General features: G+C 47.4%; 1 protein-coding gene across 1 annotated transcript in view; it reads right to left on the bottom strand.

Annotated features, from left to right (window-relative positions):
- Positions 1 to 16,499, bottom strand: part of LOC118716634 (methylthioadenosine phosphorylase) — a 53,354-nt gene that overhangs the window by 20,297 nt on the left and 16,558 nt on the right. The window contains exons 3-4 of the mRNA XM_036434188.2: positions 15,769 to 15,827; positions 13,000 to 13,167 (exon numbers count right to left, since the gene is read on the bottom strand). Of these exons, the coding sequence (XP_036290081.1) occupies positions 13,000 to 13,167; positions 15,769 to 15,827 (227 nt within the window). The remainder of the gene's footprint in view (positions 1 to 12,999; positions 13,168 to 15,768; positions 15,828 to 16,499) is intronic.

Raw genomic sequence — 16,499 nt, 5'->3', positions numbered from 1 at the left:
GATACATGCAAAATTATGAAACTAGACCACTAACTTATAACATACACTAGAATAAACATAAAATATATAACTTAAAAGTAGCAATGTGTTTATGGATAAATTTCTTAGGGTAAAATAAATTAAGGAGAAAATAAACAAATGGGACTACATCAAAATAAAAATTTTCTGCACAGCAAAAAAGAAACTATCAACAAAATAAATAGGGAGCCCACTGTCTGGGAGAACATATTTTCCAATGATACAGCTGACAAAGGTTAATATACAAATTATAAAAGAAAGTAATACAACTTAACCAAAGGAAGACAAACAATGCAATTTAAAAAATGGGCAAAGGACCTAAATAGACACTTCTCCAAAGTGAACATACAGATTGCTAAGAGACATATAAAAAATCCTCAAAGTCATTGATCATTAGAGAGATGCAAATTAAAATGACAAATTAAAACACCCGTCAGAATGGTTACCATCAACAAATGACAAATACTGCTGAAACTGGTTTGGCTCAATGGATAGAGCGTCGGCTTGGGGACTGAAGGGTCCCGGGTTCGATTCCGGTCAAGGGAATGTACCTTGGTTGCGGGCATATCCCCAGTAGGGGCTGTGCAAGAGGCAGCTGATCAATGACTCTCTCTCATCGATGTTTCTAACTCTCTCTCTCCCTTCCACTCTGTACAAAAATCAATAAAATATATTAAAAAAAAAAAAAAAACCACACCAAAAAACAAATGACAAATACTGGCAAAGCTGTGGAGAAAAGGGAACCCTAGTACACTGCTGGTGGGAGTGCAGACTGGTGCAGCTACTATAAAAAACAGTATGGAGTTTCCTAAAAAAATTAAGTATGGAACTGCCATTTGACCCAGTGATCCCACTTCTAGGAATATATCCTAAAAAACTCAAAACACCAATCAGAAAGAAAGTATGCACCCCATGTTCATAGCAGTGAAATTTACAATAGCTAAGATGTGGAAGCAGCCCAAGTGCCTATGAGTAGATGAGTGGATAAAAAAGCTGTAGTACATTTACACCATGGAGGGACCTGGAGAGTATTATGCTAAGCAAAATAAGCCAGTCAGAGAAAGCTAAGTATCACATGATCTAACTCATAGAACTGCTGAGCCTGCCAGCCCGATCACCCCCTACCCACTCCCCTGCCAGTCTGCTCTCCTGCCAGCCTGTTTACCCCTAACTGCCCTCCCCTGCAGGCCTGGGTCCCCCCAAATGCCCTTCCCTGTAGCCTGATTGCCACCAACTTCCCTCCTCTGCCAGCTTGGTCACTCCTAAGTGCCCTCGACTGCAGGCTTGATCACCCCCAACTGCCCTCCCTTGCAGGCCTGGTCCCTCCCAACTGCCTGCTCCTGCTGGCCATCTTGTGTCCACATGGGGCAGCCATTTTGTGTGTTGGAGTGATGGTACATTTGCATATTACTCTTTTATTAGATAGGATACACAACCCAGGGACACAAACAATAGGATGAAGGGCTGGGGCGGGGGGCATGGGTGGGCTATAAAGGGTCAAGGGAGAAAAAAGGAAACATACGTAATACTTTCAACAATAAAGCTTTTTTTTTTTTTTTTAAATAAAAGAAAATCAATAAAAACACATTAAAAATAATTCTAAAAAAGGCCATCTCTCCATTCTCTGGGGCTGGTGAAATCAACTCTATGTAGATCAACATCTTGGTCCTCACCCCAGAATCAATAGCTCTGGATAAGCTGAAGGCAAATGGCAAAATCACAGCTTTAAGATGGTATTTGGCTTCCCTGGCTCTGGGCTGGTGGCAGCGTACTTTCCAACAGATGCCTCTGACTTGGTGGCTCTGACCAGATAAGCACAGTGTTTTGCAGATACAGCTCAACTGTGGGCTCAGGAGGGCAGATCAAACACTTAAGAAGTCAACATGAATATTCCCAATCACTGTCAATGAAGAGGACAGAATACTGAGCCCCACTGATACCCATCACTTTGATTCCACAATCCCCCAAATTTGGTCCAATCTGCTTTTTCTGTGAGCATTTCCCTGGTGGCAAATTCCAGACTTTCGTCATTCACACCTACTTCAGATGGACCAAAATACGTGGACTATTTCCACTGCAATGTCATTACCACATTAATAAAAATAACATTAATTCCTCAATATCAGCTAATACATAGACCATATGCAAATGTCTGTTGTCCTTAAAAATGTCCTTTTTGACAAACAAACAACAACAACAAAAAACCCAACAACACAAAAAACAGTTGCTTTGTTAGTTTCGGGTTCATAAAAAAAAACCTTCACCTTGCATTTGATTGACATTACTGAACCCTGACACTAGTAGCCAAAGCCACCTGGCTCAAAGATGAGGCCTCCGTGTAGTGGATGAATGAAGACGACCTGTCAGTGTTCTATTTTATTTAAAAAATATATACTTTTATTGATTTCGGAGAGGAGGGGAGAGGGAGAGAGACAGTACCATCAATGACGAGAGAGAAGCACTGTCAGTGGTTTAAGGGAAAAGCTAACTTAACCCCAGAGCAATGCCAGATGGATTGAACAAAAGGTCAAGTGATTGTTCCAGCCCCTGCGATCAGGGGTTTTCCTCTTTCTTTGTAGAACCGATCAATAAAATGATGCCACTTACTCCAGCTCTGACTTGGCTCCAGCCTTCTATGACTCAAGTATTAGTAACATTTCTACTTACACCTGTGATTAAAACCTTCAGTTGCTCGCCGAAACCGGTTTGGCTCAGTGGTAGAGCATCGGCCTGCGGACTGAAAGGTCCCGGGTTCGATTCCGGTCAAGGGCATGTACGTTGGCTGTGGGCACATCCCCGGTAGGGGATGTGCCGGAGGCAGCTGGTCGATGTTTTTCTCTCATCGACGTTTCTGGCTCTCTGTCTCTCTCCCTTCCTCTCTGTAAAAAAATCAATAAAATATATTTTTTTAAAAATTAAAAAACAAAACAAAAAAAAACCTTCAGTTGCTATATATACACCACTAGACACCCTCATCTCATCCGCCTCTCTCCTCTCCTGTCTCCATTCCTTCTTCACCGACTCACATCTCTCTTGGTTCTGAACTTCTACCTTAAGACATAACATGTATTATTCATGCTTCATGTTATGCTATAAATATGTAATACTTATTGACTACAGTTTTAATTCTCTCAAGTGGAACATTTTACATTTTTCTCTTTCAACAAAGCTCCTCCACTACTAGTTATTCAGCTTTTAGCAAATTGGAAGATGGAGAGGCAAGAAGATATGGCAATCATAAAACACAGTGGTTAGCCACCCACTTATAAGGACTTTATGAGGACTAAGTCAACCATGAAGTCCAGATATCCCACAGCAGCTCAGAAATGAGGTCTGGGCTACAGACAGAATCGGAAGCCAGTGCCAAGGACAAGCCGTGGCTGGGATGGGGGTATCAGAACACCTCTCCCCCCAACCCCCTTAAAAAGGGGCAAGTGAAGCAGGTAACCCAAGGAGACTTTAAAATCAGTATTTATCATGGTTTTGGGATTATTCTGTCAAGATCCAGGAAAAGAAGGTAAGATGAGAAACACCTCTCACATAGCCTGCCCACTTATTTGTGTGACTGACTTAAGTGACAACACATTAGTGAAAGGCTTAACCACTATAAACGACAATACTGCTGTACAGCATGAAATGATGAGACATGATCAATGATGAGTAACACTGAGCAATGGGGCTCATATCGATAGTTACAACTGCGGTGAGGCATGTACCAAAAGGAAACGCTAGAGTGCAAATGAGTGAAATTTTAAGAGCTCCGATGCTCCCTCTGAGGGTTTTTATTGAGCAAAATGAGTTTTAAAAACTGAGCAAAATCCCCGAAGTAAACTTCTCAGGTAGGTCCCACACAGTGGGGACAGTGGTCACCTGATGGAGCCTGTACTAACAGGGGATCCGCCCACTGACTGCCCATTTCCAGCCCAAACAGCTCTTCCAGCTGAATGGTTTGCTCTCATCCTGAGCATTCTCAGTGATATGGAGAATACCTGAGACATGCCATTTTATGCCTGATGTGATGTTGTCACTGAATTTGTGCGTGGTTTTAAAAACATCACTTCTGCTCTTTCTTCATAAGGCACATAGCAGCCACACCTGCGGTTACATCCCAATAGACTCTGATGTAATGACATCTCTATTTTAGATGGCAGATGTTTGCATTTAGGGGTCAGTAATCATTGGTGCAAAGAGCTATTGCCACTATTGCCTTGAGAAGGACCAAGCACCTGGCTCAGAGTATTCATTCAAATCGCATTAGAGATGGATGCAGGTGTAGCAGAAGCAAGCATTTGGGGTAGATCAATGGAAGAAACTATTGTCTGCAACAGTGCCCAGGTGGGCACCGTTTCCTGAGGAGGCCCTTGAGGGAACCTGTTCTTCCTTCCATCAAGAGACAGAACTGAGCTGAAACTGGTTTGGCTCAGTGGATAGAGCCAGGTTCCATTCCGGTCAAGGGCATGTGCCTGAAAGGTGCCAGGTTCCATTCCGGTCAAGGGCATGTGCCTTGGTTGCGGGCACATCCCCAGTGGGAGGTGTGTTGGAGGCAGCTGATCGATGATTCTCTCACATCGATTTTTCTAACTCTCTATCCCTCTCTTCTTCTCTGTAAAAAAATTCAATAAAATATATTAAAAGAGAGAGAGAGAGAGGGAGAGAGAGAGAGAACTGAAATCTATTCCTGAGCCCATGGTTCAGTGCGCCTCCGCCTCAGGCAAATGTCAAACGGGCTGGACCCGGCAGGAGGCTGTGTTCCAGCCACAGCTGACAAGAATGAGAAGGATCACACTCCCCCTCCAGAAGTAACCCAGACCAACAACAAGAGGGTTTAGGAGTGGTGGATGCCCTACTGACTTGTGAAAGGGGCAAAGTGGCATGTGGCGGCCGGTGGAGCACACCCCCCACCCCCGAAAGATATCTACATCCTAACACCCAGAACCTGTGAATATGTTATCTTACATAGCAAAGGGGAACGAAGGCTATACAGACGGAATTAAAGTTGCTAACCAGCTGACAATAAAATGGAAAAACTATCCTAGATTAACTGAATGGGCTCGATGCCATCATTAGAGTCCATACCCATGGAAGAAGGAGGCAGAAGAGTCAATGTCAGAGTGATGAGATGCAAGAAGGACTCAACCCACCATGGCATCAAAGATGGAAGGGGCCACAAGCCAAGGAATGCAGGTGGCAAAGAGCGAGGAAGCTTTTCTCCCGTGAGCCTCCAGAAAGGAATGCAAATCTGCTGACATCCAGTCCGCGAGACCTGTGTTAGCCTCCTACGGAGTAAGATAATCAGTTTTGTATTCTTTAAGTCACTACGTTTGAGGCCATTTGTTACAGCAGCAATAGGAAACTAATACACACGCTTATCTGGCTTAAGATATAGTCAATTCAGTTGTGGGTTACAATAGAAACAGATGATGAAGGTCTGCCCCAAATTCTTGCTTTAATCGTAACCCTCGCCCACTGAGCAAGCCGACTGCTCAGTTCACCTTCCTGTTAGCATGGGACATCCCCTGGAAACCAGACTTGAATGACTTGACTGATCTGAGTGGTTTTACAGTCCATCCCCCAGCTCTGTGCCTCTAAAACGAGCCGTGAACACCTTCTACAGTGCGTGGGTGTGGAGGCTGAATGAGAACACATGAAGCAAGTGCTCAGCTTCTGTTCCATTCTGGGCCCAGGCAAGGTGCTTTGTATGACTGACTTAAGTGACAACTGCTCCAAGTTGCCATGCATAAATGGGTGCTCAAAAAAGTTAGTGTACAAAGGAAAAAATGATGCTATGTCCCGGTGAGTGAAATGAGTTCAAGATTCAGAAGGGAACATGGGGTACTTTCGCACAGAGGGGAGAGAAAGCCCAGAGAAAGACAGACTTGGGGTGGGGGGCGGCGGGCGGAGTGTAAGTCAATGAATCCACCAGCAGAGCTGGGACAACGGCCTGCTGCTCAGCAGACTGGTTTTGGGGAAGTGATTCTAGCTAAGTCACCTAAAGGAGACTCAAACAGGGATGCCCATTGACAGAGACAAGTTCAGTTTTTAGAAACCAAGTAAAATAAGAAAACTTTTCGACCCCTCCTTGACTTGGAAGCCTGAGCGCTGACAGAAAGAGGGGATGGCAATCAGTAAAAAAAAACACAAAACAAAACAATATTTGATCATCATCATCATCCTAAGCAGCAACAAAAGTGAAAATATTCACACCAGGATTTCCTGTTCGCAGATGTTCACAACGGTAAACCATTTCATTCTCACACATTATTTCCTTTACCACTTGAGAGAGTCATCGCTGGTCTGACAGGAATCAGCGTGAAAGGGTTGTTGGGTTGAGAAGCAAATTGTTCAAGGTGGGAGACATTGGAGAACCGAGATGGGAGCTACGTGGCCACTGCCCAGGTAGTTCCTCTTGGTTTCTTGAGAAACATGTGCAGCACAAAGGAGCTCATGCAGAGATACTGGTTATAACATTTTTAACTACTATTTATTGTATAATAAAGGAAATACTGGTTTACCCAGTATTTATGGCAGTCTAGGTAAGTCTCCAAGACACATTGGTAACTAAGTTAAGCACACTCTGAGGCAGTCCATATTGTATACCTGCATGTTCATTACTGTACACTTCCTTTCCTTTTTGTTAAGTTTTCATTTATATTTCATGTATTTTTTAAAAAAGTGTTTATAGACGAAACAATACATTAGACAGGGACTGTATATAAGAAAGGCTAAACAGGGAATCATCCGGGGGTTTGGAACAGATTAATTCAATTTATGTGAGTTCTAATGGGAAAAAAATGTTTGTTTTCAAACAGCCTTTCAGAATGAATGAAGTTTGAGAACCGAGGTTCCATGTACACGATCAAGTTTGATAGAAAATTCTCACCAAATGGCCCTTCCTGTAGCCAGAAACACAGGGGGAGTTTTGCTTTTCATCATTATCTTCCTATACTACTTACATTTTACTTTCTCGAAAACATGTATTTACTCTTAAGACACTTTAAAAACAGATAAAGTGTTGGATAACATGTTAGTTAGAACGCCAAAGACAATTAAAAATTTTTTTTCAAGTACATAAATGGGTCAAGAGGACAAGAAAAAGGTTAGGCCAAGACAACAACTGGTCAGAACAAAAGGATTACTTATCCCCTAGGCAATCTGCATAACTTCGAGATGGACAGGAGGAAGCGGGAGCCTCCTACGTTCCTAGGTGTGTATGTGTGCGGGTGTGCACACACACACTTATGGACAGCGCCATCAAGAGCATGTACGTAAGTGAAGGTCAAATCCTAGAAGATTCAGGCCAGGGAGCCAGGGTAAAAGGGCACTTAGGGAAGGGAAAGGAGCTGAAAACCACAGCGGGGAAAGGAGTTTTGGAGTTTTGGCATGACAGGCAATAAATTAGAAAACAGAATGAGTCTGTTCTATTAACCAAAAGGAATGGAAAGATTATGAATTTGGACCAGCATCGTTAAGATCCTCCCACTCCCTGCTAAAGCCGGCCCCTGACTGTTCAATGTGCCACAGGAAAGAAGAAAAACCAATTGATATTGATATCTCAATGAGGCAGTAGTGCTTATTTTTAAAAAAAATATATTTTATTGATTTTTCACAGAGAGGAAGAGAGACGGATAGAGAGTTAGAAACATCGATGAGAGAGAATCATTGATCAGCTGCCTCTTGCACACCCCCTACTGGAGATGTGCCCGCAACCAAGGTACATGCCCTTGATCAGAACCGAACCCGGGACCTTTCAGTCCGCAGGCCGACACTCTATCCACTGAGCCAAACCGGTCCCGGCAGTAGTGCTTATTAACAAACAGATAACATAGGTTTCCCTTCATATTGCCTATTTCCCATCAGGTCTTGGTACATAGAGCAGTCATATAAGAATAAAAGTCCTGCCTCTGACACAGATGGAGAGAAACCATCCCCCTGGCTTGTTTTCTCACCTGCGTAAGGGGATGATAAGGGATGCCCCGTAGTGCTGTGATAATCAGCACCAAGAACATACCACAGACTCTAACAGCGCGTACGAGGGTCAGGTCTGTTTTCACGGTGAGGTGTCACGGACACGGCTCCAGGTCCCCACAGGAAGCTCTAACAAACTCCAGTTACAGCCAAAACTGGTTTGGCTCAGTGGATAGAGCCTTGGTCTGCAGACTGAGGGGTCCCAGGTTTGATTCCAGTCAAGGGCATGTGCATTGGTTGCAGGCACATCCCCCGTGGGGGGTGTGCAGGAGGCAGCTGGTCGATGATTCTCTCTCATTGATGTTTCTAGCTCTCTATTCTTCTCTCTTCCTCTCTGTAAAAAAATCAATAAAACAAACAAACAAAACCTCCAGTTACAGCTGCAGGGCACCCCATAGCATGGCTGCCAACCGTTGCCGCAGGCTTGCACACACACATCCCGGTGCAAGCGGGCGGCTAGGAAAACTCGCTGTTCTGTGCTTCTCGTAGGACTGTGATGCGCAAAAGGAAAGGCTGGTTGGAAAGGCATGGGTATTTTAAATGTCAACGAGTCAGATGGTTAGAAAAGCTCTAACCATCTCTACCACAATAGGTACACCAATGCCAATTACCCAGGGCCTAGCAACCCCTGACAGCTGGCCAGAGCTCAACATTCCCCTTCACTTCAGAATGAAAGGATGTCTTCAGCCCTAACCAGGTTGGCTCAGTGGAGAGAGCATCGGCCTGCGGACTGAGGGGTCCTGGGTTCGATTCCAGTCAGGGGCATGTACCCCTGGTTGCGGGCACGTCTTCCAGTGGGGGGGGGGGGGGGTGTGGGAGGCGGCTGGTCGATGTTTCTAACTCTCTATCCCTCTCCCTTTCTCTCTGTAAAAAAGTCAATAAAATATATTTAAAAAAAGAAAAGAAAAAAAAAAAGAATGCCTTCATGTTCAGAAGAGCAGACAGATGTAATCAGAATAACCAACAGTAATATTTTACTGGGCAGAGGAAAATGAGCAGGGATCCGAAGTACAAAAGCAATGGAAGAGGCCGCCCCAAAGGTGACATTTTAAAGTACACGTCCAAGATCATCGACATCAATGACAAAAAGGACTAGGACGAAATGACAAAAAACTGCAGGAAGAGCTGAGTGAGGTATTCTATGTGAAGAATTAGGGAAACCCCTCTCCCCCGCCCCCGCAAACACAGGGAATGCTGAGGTCTGCTATCAGCAGGTGGTTTTCACTGCTGTCACTCCCGATGATCAGATCTGAGGGGAAGCCCCGCCAGGAGGCAGCAGCCGGCTGGCCACATGGTTTTCGGAACCCTTCTGCCGGTATCTTTGTTTCTAGTATAGTTTTAGGGACCGGTATGGGAACTAGCTTTGAAGGGAGTCAAGTTAGGGCGAAGGGGTTTTCCGTGAAGAGCTGACCTACACAAGGGGGCGGGGGGGGGGGGGGGGTGTCTCCAGGCAGGCCCAGCAGTGCTTGGAGACTGAGTGGGTGGAGGGTGACAGCTCCCAGCAGGGACCATGGGGTGCAGGTCAGGGCCAGGCTCACCAATTAGCAATTCACCAAGTAAAGAATGGGGTGCTTGGGAGAAGGAGGAGTGTGGGGTTAGAAGGCGATCGAGAGGACTAATTTAATTTCCATCACGAAGCCTGAGGTGTCTCTGGGACCCTGTCCTGCAGCCAGGATGGCTCCCGAGGGAAAGGGTGGGGCTGGAAGTCCAAGTGTGAGCGATGGCTGAGGTCATCGGCTTCGGAGAGAAACCGGAATCCAAACCCCACAGGTCCCACGTACTAGCCAATGGCCAGGATCTCTGAGCTGAAGTTTCTTCAACTTTAATCAACCGGGGAAACTACCCTTGTGTGCGGCCAACAGGATAGACCGGTGGCACCTCCTAGGAATTCCAAAACGGGGAGCTCACCAGCATCCCTATTCACAGCGTGGCTGTCCCGGAAGGCGGTGAGAGAACAGGGAGAAGCTGCCCCCTCTGCCTGGACAGCCATCTGCAGGACCGGGGTGCATGGGGGGGTGGGGGGGGTGAGGAGGAAGAAAGCTTGTTCTCTTCCTTGTGAAGAGGTAGGTAACTCCTCAACCAAGAGTGAAAGGGGTGGGCAGGACACTGCGAGACCAGGAAGGCTTGAGCAGGAGCAGACTGGAATGCTCAGGGAAGGCTCCCTGCAAACTGGACCGGGAACTCCCATTCCAGCTGCAGAGGCTGGGGTGGTGATGTCACTGGTCTCAGGGTGTCCCTGAACTTCCCAGCCGGGCCTGATAGGGTGGAAACAATATCTCCAGATGGGAACCGGAGGGGAAGCCCCAGGCCGTGTCTTTGGGAGGGGGAATAACCTGACGTCATCCCTCGGCCCGGCTCTTCCCTGTGTGCACGGCGGGACTTTCCTGATGAGTAAGTGTGGGTGAGGGGAAGGTCTGGGAGCCAGTATGTGAAAGCTCTGCGTTCACCTGTGAGGAGCATGACAGTGCACCGTTAGTTACCACACAAGTAACCAATGACTCCCACATCAGCCTTTTCCTTCTGATGTCATCTGTAACGCTTGAGGAATCCGGATCCTTGTGAATATGGAGTTCTATACTCCGCTATTTTATTTTTTTAAAATATATTTTATTGATTTTTTTTTTTTTACAGAGAGGAAGGGAGAGGGATAGAGAGTTAGAAACATCGATGAGAGAGAAACACCGATCAGCTGCCTCCTGCACACTCCCTACTGGGGATGTGCCGGCAACCAAGGTACATGCCCTTGATCGGAATCTAACGGAGACCTTTTTCAGTCCGCAGGCGGATGCTCTATCCACTGAGCCAAACCGGTTTTGGCAATACTCTGCTATTTTAAACAGCTATAGTACAGCCCTGACCAGGTGGCTGTTGGTTGGAGCATCATCCTGCACACCAAAGGGTTGTAGGCTCGATTCCCAATCAGGGCACATACCTGGGTTGCGGGTTCGATCCCTGGTTGGGGTGTGTATGGGAGGCAACCAATGGATGTTTCTATCTCTCTCTCTCCCTCTCGCTCTTCTCCCCCTTCCTCTCCCTAAATTAATAAACATATCCTTGGTGAAGATTAAAAATCAAACCAACATCACAGTACAACCACTTTCTTAAACCATTATCTCCAAACACTTGTACTTGGACAGCCGCAGAGACTTGGATGATGTCCCGTACACACGAGCTCCAGCTCCCTCGCCTTTGGTGTGATCACGTTCATTCAATCACTCTAAAAACACAGGCCGCAGTGCTGTGGGCGTGAGGGGTAAAGCGGCAAACAGGAGGGTCTTTCCCGCGGGTGGTTTATATTCTACCAGAGGCCCGATGCACAAAATCCGTGCATGAGGAGGCCTTCCTTCCCGCACTGCCGGCACCGGCTTCCCTCTGGCACCCGGGACCCGGGCTTCCCTCGCATCCCCCGGATTCATCCGAAGGATGTTCAGTCTTATTAGCATTTTACGCTTTTATTATTACAGACAGGGGAAGGCAGACAATACATATATAGTGTCAGGGGCTCGAAAATGATAGGAGAAATGATGGGATGGGGGGAGCGTGGAATGATCTCAGTCTACCCCTGTTACGTATTAGGTGGAGCCACATGAAACTGCCGATCTCCGACCATTTCTAATGTACAGAATGCTCCATGTCCCACGGGTCTACCAGAGAGCTTTGTTGCATAGGGAGACAATCGAGAATCCTTCTGATGATGGGCGACACATTACAACGAATCCCGGAAAGGCAGCAGACACACAGAGCCGGCGGACTCAGCCTTCCTCCCAAGACAGAAGAGGGAGGAGAGGCTCTGGGTACAGCAAGTTCAGAGGTAATGAGGGGAGGAGCAGGAAGACAGTGGGTGGTCTGGGTGACTGAAGGGGGGACTCTGGTAGGAACCACCAAACAGTTCACGCCCCTCGGCACTTTTCCCCACGGCTCTGGATCAGGGTGCAGAGCGCAGTCACCTGTCTCCATCCAGGGCACCCAGGGAGGCTGTTATTTCCACCAGGAATGGGGCGGGGGGGGGGGGGGGATCCCCACGAGATTCCCACATTCCCTTGTGATTTCTTCAACTGCTTCTAACGGCAGAAGCAGCCCAGGATCTCGGCAGCCTATTACTGCTTAATTTTGGGGGTCAAGAAACAGTACATCTTACTTGTGTACATAACGAACAATCCCTAATTCCCCAACCAGCTGTGGACTGACAGCGGGAGAAGACAACCAGACACTGTGTGCCTCCTGACAGGCGGGGGTTTCTGCCAAGACCTCGAACCTGGTTCTGATCAGGCCTCCAGAGCAAACCTCTGGTTTCTGGTAATGAGAGGAAATGGGAAGACGCCAAATGACTTTTGGGGATGCAAACAGTAACTTCCAGTTACTGTGGGGGACTCCCCAGGACGAGAGAGGAGGCCAGGGGGTGGGGATCTCCTGACAAAGAAGTAACCGGCAGCTTCTTCTTGCCCCTGGTTAACAAATCAACCAGAAAAAGGAAGTTTGTATGGCAAGAGGAACAAGGAGAACACTGCCTGGGCACTCAATACTGAGGAAATATTACCGTAAGTAACTTTTTCTTTTTTAACGAGTCCTCATCTTTTTAAGTTACAAAAGGCAGCGAGCGAACTGACAAATGTTGAAACGGTGATTATTCTATTTGGTATACGTGTAAGAATCCCACAATTAAAAAGCTTAAAACAAGTCTGTGGGCCCCGGCTGGCACGGCTCAGTGGTTGAGCGTCAACCTATGAACCAGGAGGTCACGGTTCGATTGCTAGTCAGGGCATTTGCCCAGGTTGTGGGCTTGATCCCCAGTGTCTGGCATACAGGAGGCAGCCAATCAATGATTCTCTCTCATTATTGATGTTTCTCTCTCTCCCTCTCTCTCTCTCTCTTCCTCTCTGAAATCAATAGAATATATTTTAAAAAAACAACCTTAGTCTGTGGGTCTGCCCCACCCTCCCCCTAATTCCCACACGCTGTCCACTTGAGCTGGGAACGGTCTCCCAGGTGCCTTCCGCGGCACAGAGGACGGCATACCTGTCGATGAACTGGTCAACGATGACGATATCACCGGGCTGAATCTCCTCCCTCAAGGAACCGCAAGCCGTGGTCACTATGACATGAGTGCAGCCCTCCTCCTTCAGGGCCCAGATGTTCGCCCGATAGTTGACTTTGGAAGGCATGATGGTATGCAGCCTCCCGTGCCTGCGGGAAGAAGAGCGAATGTGGTCGGTGAGTGAGCAGCGCGATCTCATGTGTCAGAAGAGAAAACCCACTTACAGCCCTTCCCACGAAAGCCCATTCACTGGCAGAGGGGGGAAAAGAGACTGGGCAGTGACCAGCCAACTCTAAGTCTAAGCCATTCGGTTTTAAAGCGCCGCTCCCAGTCTGTGTCCTTATTTTCCTACCAGGAGCAGGTACTGCCAAAACCGGTTTGGCTCAGTGGACAGAGCGTCGGCCCGCGGACTGAAGGGTCCCAGGTGCAATTCCGGTCAAGGGCATGTACCTTGGTTACGAGCACATCTCCAGTAGGGGGTGTGCAGGAGACAGCTGATCGGTGTTTCTCTCTCACCCATGTTTCTAACTCTCTATCCCTCTCTCTCCCTCTCTGTAAAAAAATCAATAAAATATATTAAAAAAAAAAAAAAGAAAAAAAAGAGCAGGTACTAACTGACTTAGAATTCCCTCTCCAGTTAGCTGAGTTGTGTCTACCCCATGGGACACCAAGCCCTGCAACCAGAGGCATCTGGTCTTTTATCCCCAATACAGAAAACATAAAGACTCCACATAGAAATAAAAGCTCAAGGAGAGAGAGAGAGAGAGAGAGAGAGAGAGAGAGAGAGAGAGAGAGAGAGAGAAAATCATCAATGGGTTGCTTCTAACCTGAAACCTGGGTATGTGCCCTGACTGGGAATGGAACTGGCGAGGGATGACGCTTTCAGAGCAGGGGACGGCACTCAATCAACGGAGCCATCCATCTAGGTTACTAAGAGCCAGGTGTCGGCAACCTGCGGCTCCAGAGCCGCACGCGGCTCTTTTGAAGCTTTACCGCGGCTCCGACAACTGGCAAGCCCGTGTGAAAATGAAGGTAACGTCTTACAGCCCTGATGTGCTGACACTGTGCACTGAGGTTCAGGAGCAAAAATCCCATTAACCAGATTGACAGCTAACTGCACGATCCGGTATATAGCATTAAGCTTCCATTGCCCTAGGGGCAGTATCAGTGAAGAAGTTCTTTTGGCATACGGATGGACTGATTCTTAGTGTTTAAATTATGGGAAATATATGGGAAGTTTGCTTATATCATGCCGGCCTTGGTTATATCACCTTGTGACTTACTGTTGGGTTAGAAGATTCCTCCCATACCTCATGCTTAAAAAGAATGATTCTACAGAAATGGAAAGAAGACGTGAATGAAATGAAGTTTATCTTGCAATTTAATCACACAAATAATAAATCTTTTTTAAGCAAAAAAAAAAAAAAAGAAAGAAAGAAAGAAATAAAAGCTCAAGCTTCCAGGTGAAGCTCTCCATTCCTTCGGCCCGGCCACCCAAATTAGTTACTAAAGCCTTTAGAGCTTTAGAAGGTTTTGTCTGAGAACCGGTCGCTTCACCCATGACCCCCGTGGCCCCCTCCATCCCCATGCTGAACTCCTAGCCGCTAGGACCAGCAGAATGCAACCATATTTGGAGGGAGGGTCTTCAACAGGGTAATTCAGTTAAAATGAGGTCATTAGGGAGGGCCCTAATTTAATAGAAATAGCATCCTTCCAGGAAGAGAACACCTGGAGAGATACGCAGAGAGCAAGCGTGAAGACACAGGGACAAGGGAAGAGGGTCCTCTACAAGCCAGAGAGGCCTCCAGTGGACCCTTCCCTCCGGGCCCTTGGAGGAAACCAATCCTGCGGACACCTTGCAGGTGGACTCAAGATTTGATGCCAACCAATGGGATACAGCAGAGTTGCTGGGGGTCCCTCCTACCGTGAGGCTTCACCCTGACAGCAGAGACCCGCCGGGGGGGCCTGTCAGGGAGGGCTGCCAGCCCACGAACTGCCCTGGCAGAGGGTCCCAGGGCAGAGAATGTGCACAGCCTGGAGGAGCTGAATTCTGCCGTCAGCCACGTGAACTGGAAAGGGGATCTGGAGCTCAGGGTGGGAATAAGCCCTGACTCTGCCTGGCGTGACCCAGAGCAGCAGACGGAGCTGAGCTGACACCCCGCATGGCTGGCACCCCGCAACCACCAGGCTGTTTTAAGAAACTATGTGTACTGTTTGAAGCTGCTAGCTGTGTGGTTAATTGTTATGTAGCAACAGACAACGGTGTAATTTCTAACCATGGGACACCAAGGATCGCTATCCCCGCCATAACCAGGAACCCTACGGGCTTGCTGAAGATAACAAGGGCCCAGAAACCGCAGGGAAACCACTTCAGGGGCCCCAAACTCCCCACAAACACAAACTAGAGTGACAGTCACTGAAGGAAACAGCTTTACTTTATCTCAATACTAGTGAAAAAAAGAAAACTGAACAGAAGACGACATTTTCATTTGTAGAGCTTCAACTTGAGTCAAGTTCATCCTGTCACTGGCTGGATGGCTCTCACCCTCCCAGCCTCAGGAGGCGCTGGGTGAGAGATGAGTCAGTCCAACTTGCCCAGCACGCCGTGAGCGGTGAGTAAAAGGCGACTGAAACGTGTCGGCTCCACCAGCACACGAAACTCTTTCCAGGCACCAGGACTCTTTCCAGGGTTTAAGCCAAATTTACATTCTCCCTCAGTAGCAGCATTCCAAAAGCTTAAAACATCTTACCTCGCCAGGAGGACGCAATCGACATTCTTTATCTTCCCCAAAATCAAGGCGTCAGAAGGCTGCACAGATGGGATAAAGGTTACAACTCAGTGATTTGGAAAACACGGATGAATAACCAAAAAGCTGCCAGTTCACCGGGTCCACCATGACAGGTTCCATGGAAACCTGAGAGTTGGGACAAGACACTTCAAAGCAGAGCCTGGATGTGATGACTCGTCACCGGTAATATGCACGGAGGCCTTGACAAGCAGACGCACAGGAATTGGAAGGCTGCCTCAGGCACCTGGCGAGGTCCCGTTTAGTGAGACCTATTAGGAGCAGGCATCTCAGCGGACTCAGACAGCAGGCTGATCAAAGATAGATAGCTGTGCCAGCCTAAACCGGTTTGGCTCAGTGGATAGAGCGACGGCCTGTGGACTGAAAAGTCCCAGGTTCCATTCCGGTCAAGGGCACGTACCTTGGTGCGGGCACATCCCCAGTGGGGGGCGTGCAAGGGGCAGCTGATCGATGATTCTCTCTCATCAATGTTTCTAGCTCTCTATCTCTCTCCCTTCCTCTCTGTAAAAAAAGTCAATAAAATATATTAACATATATATATATGCAGCTGTGCTGGTATCTGTCAGGTGTGAGAGTGGCGTGGGTGGAATTAAGAACTGAGCCCTGGCACTGTTTGCTCGGTTCATCAACCAGAAGATGGCCCGGGGTGGCCTGAGGGAATGCAGAGAAAGGTT

The sequence above is a fragment of the Pipistrellus kuhlii genome, unplaced genomic scaffold (assembly GCF_014108245.1).
Source record: "Pipistrellus kuhlii isolate mPipKuh1 unplaced genomic scaffold, mPipKuh1.p scaffold_m20_p_12, whole genome shotgun sequence".
Lineage (NCBI taxonomy): Eukaryota > Metazoa > Chordata > Mammalia > Chiroptera > Vespertilionidae > Pipistrellus > Pipistrellus kuhlii.
The sequence above is the reverse complement of the archived record's forward strand: the minus strand, read 5'-3'. Positions and strand labels throughout refer to the sequence as shown.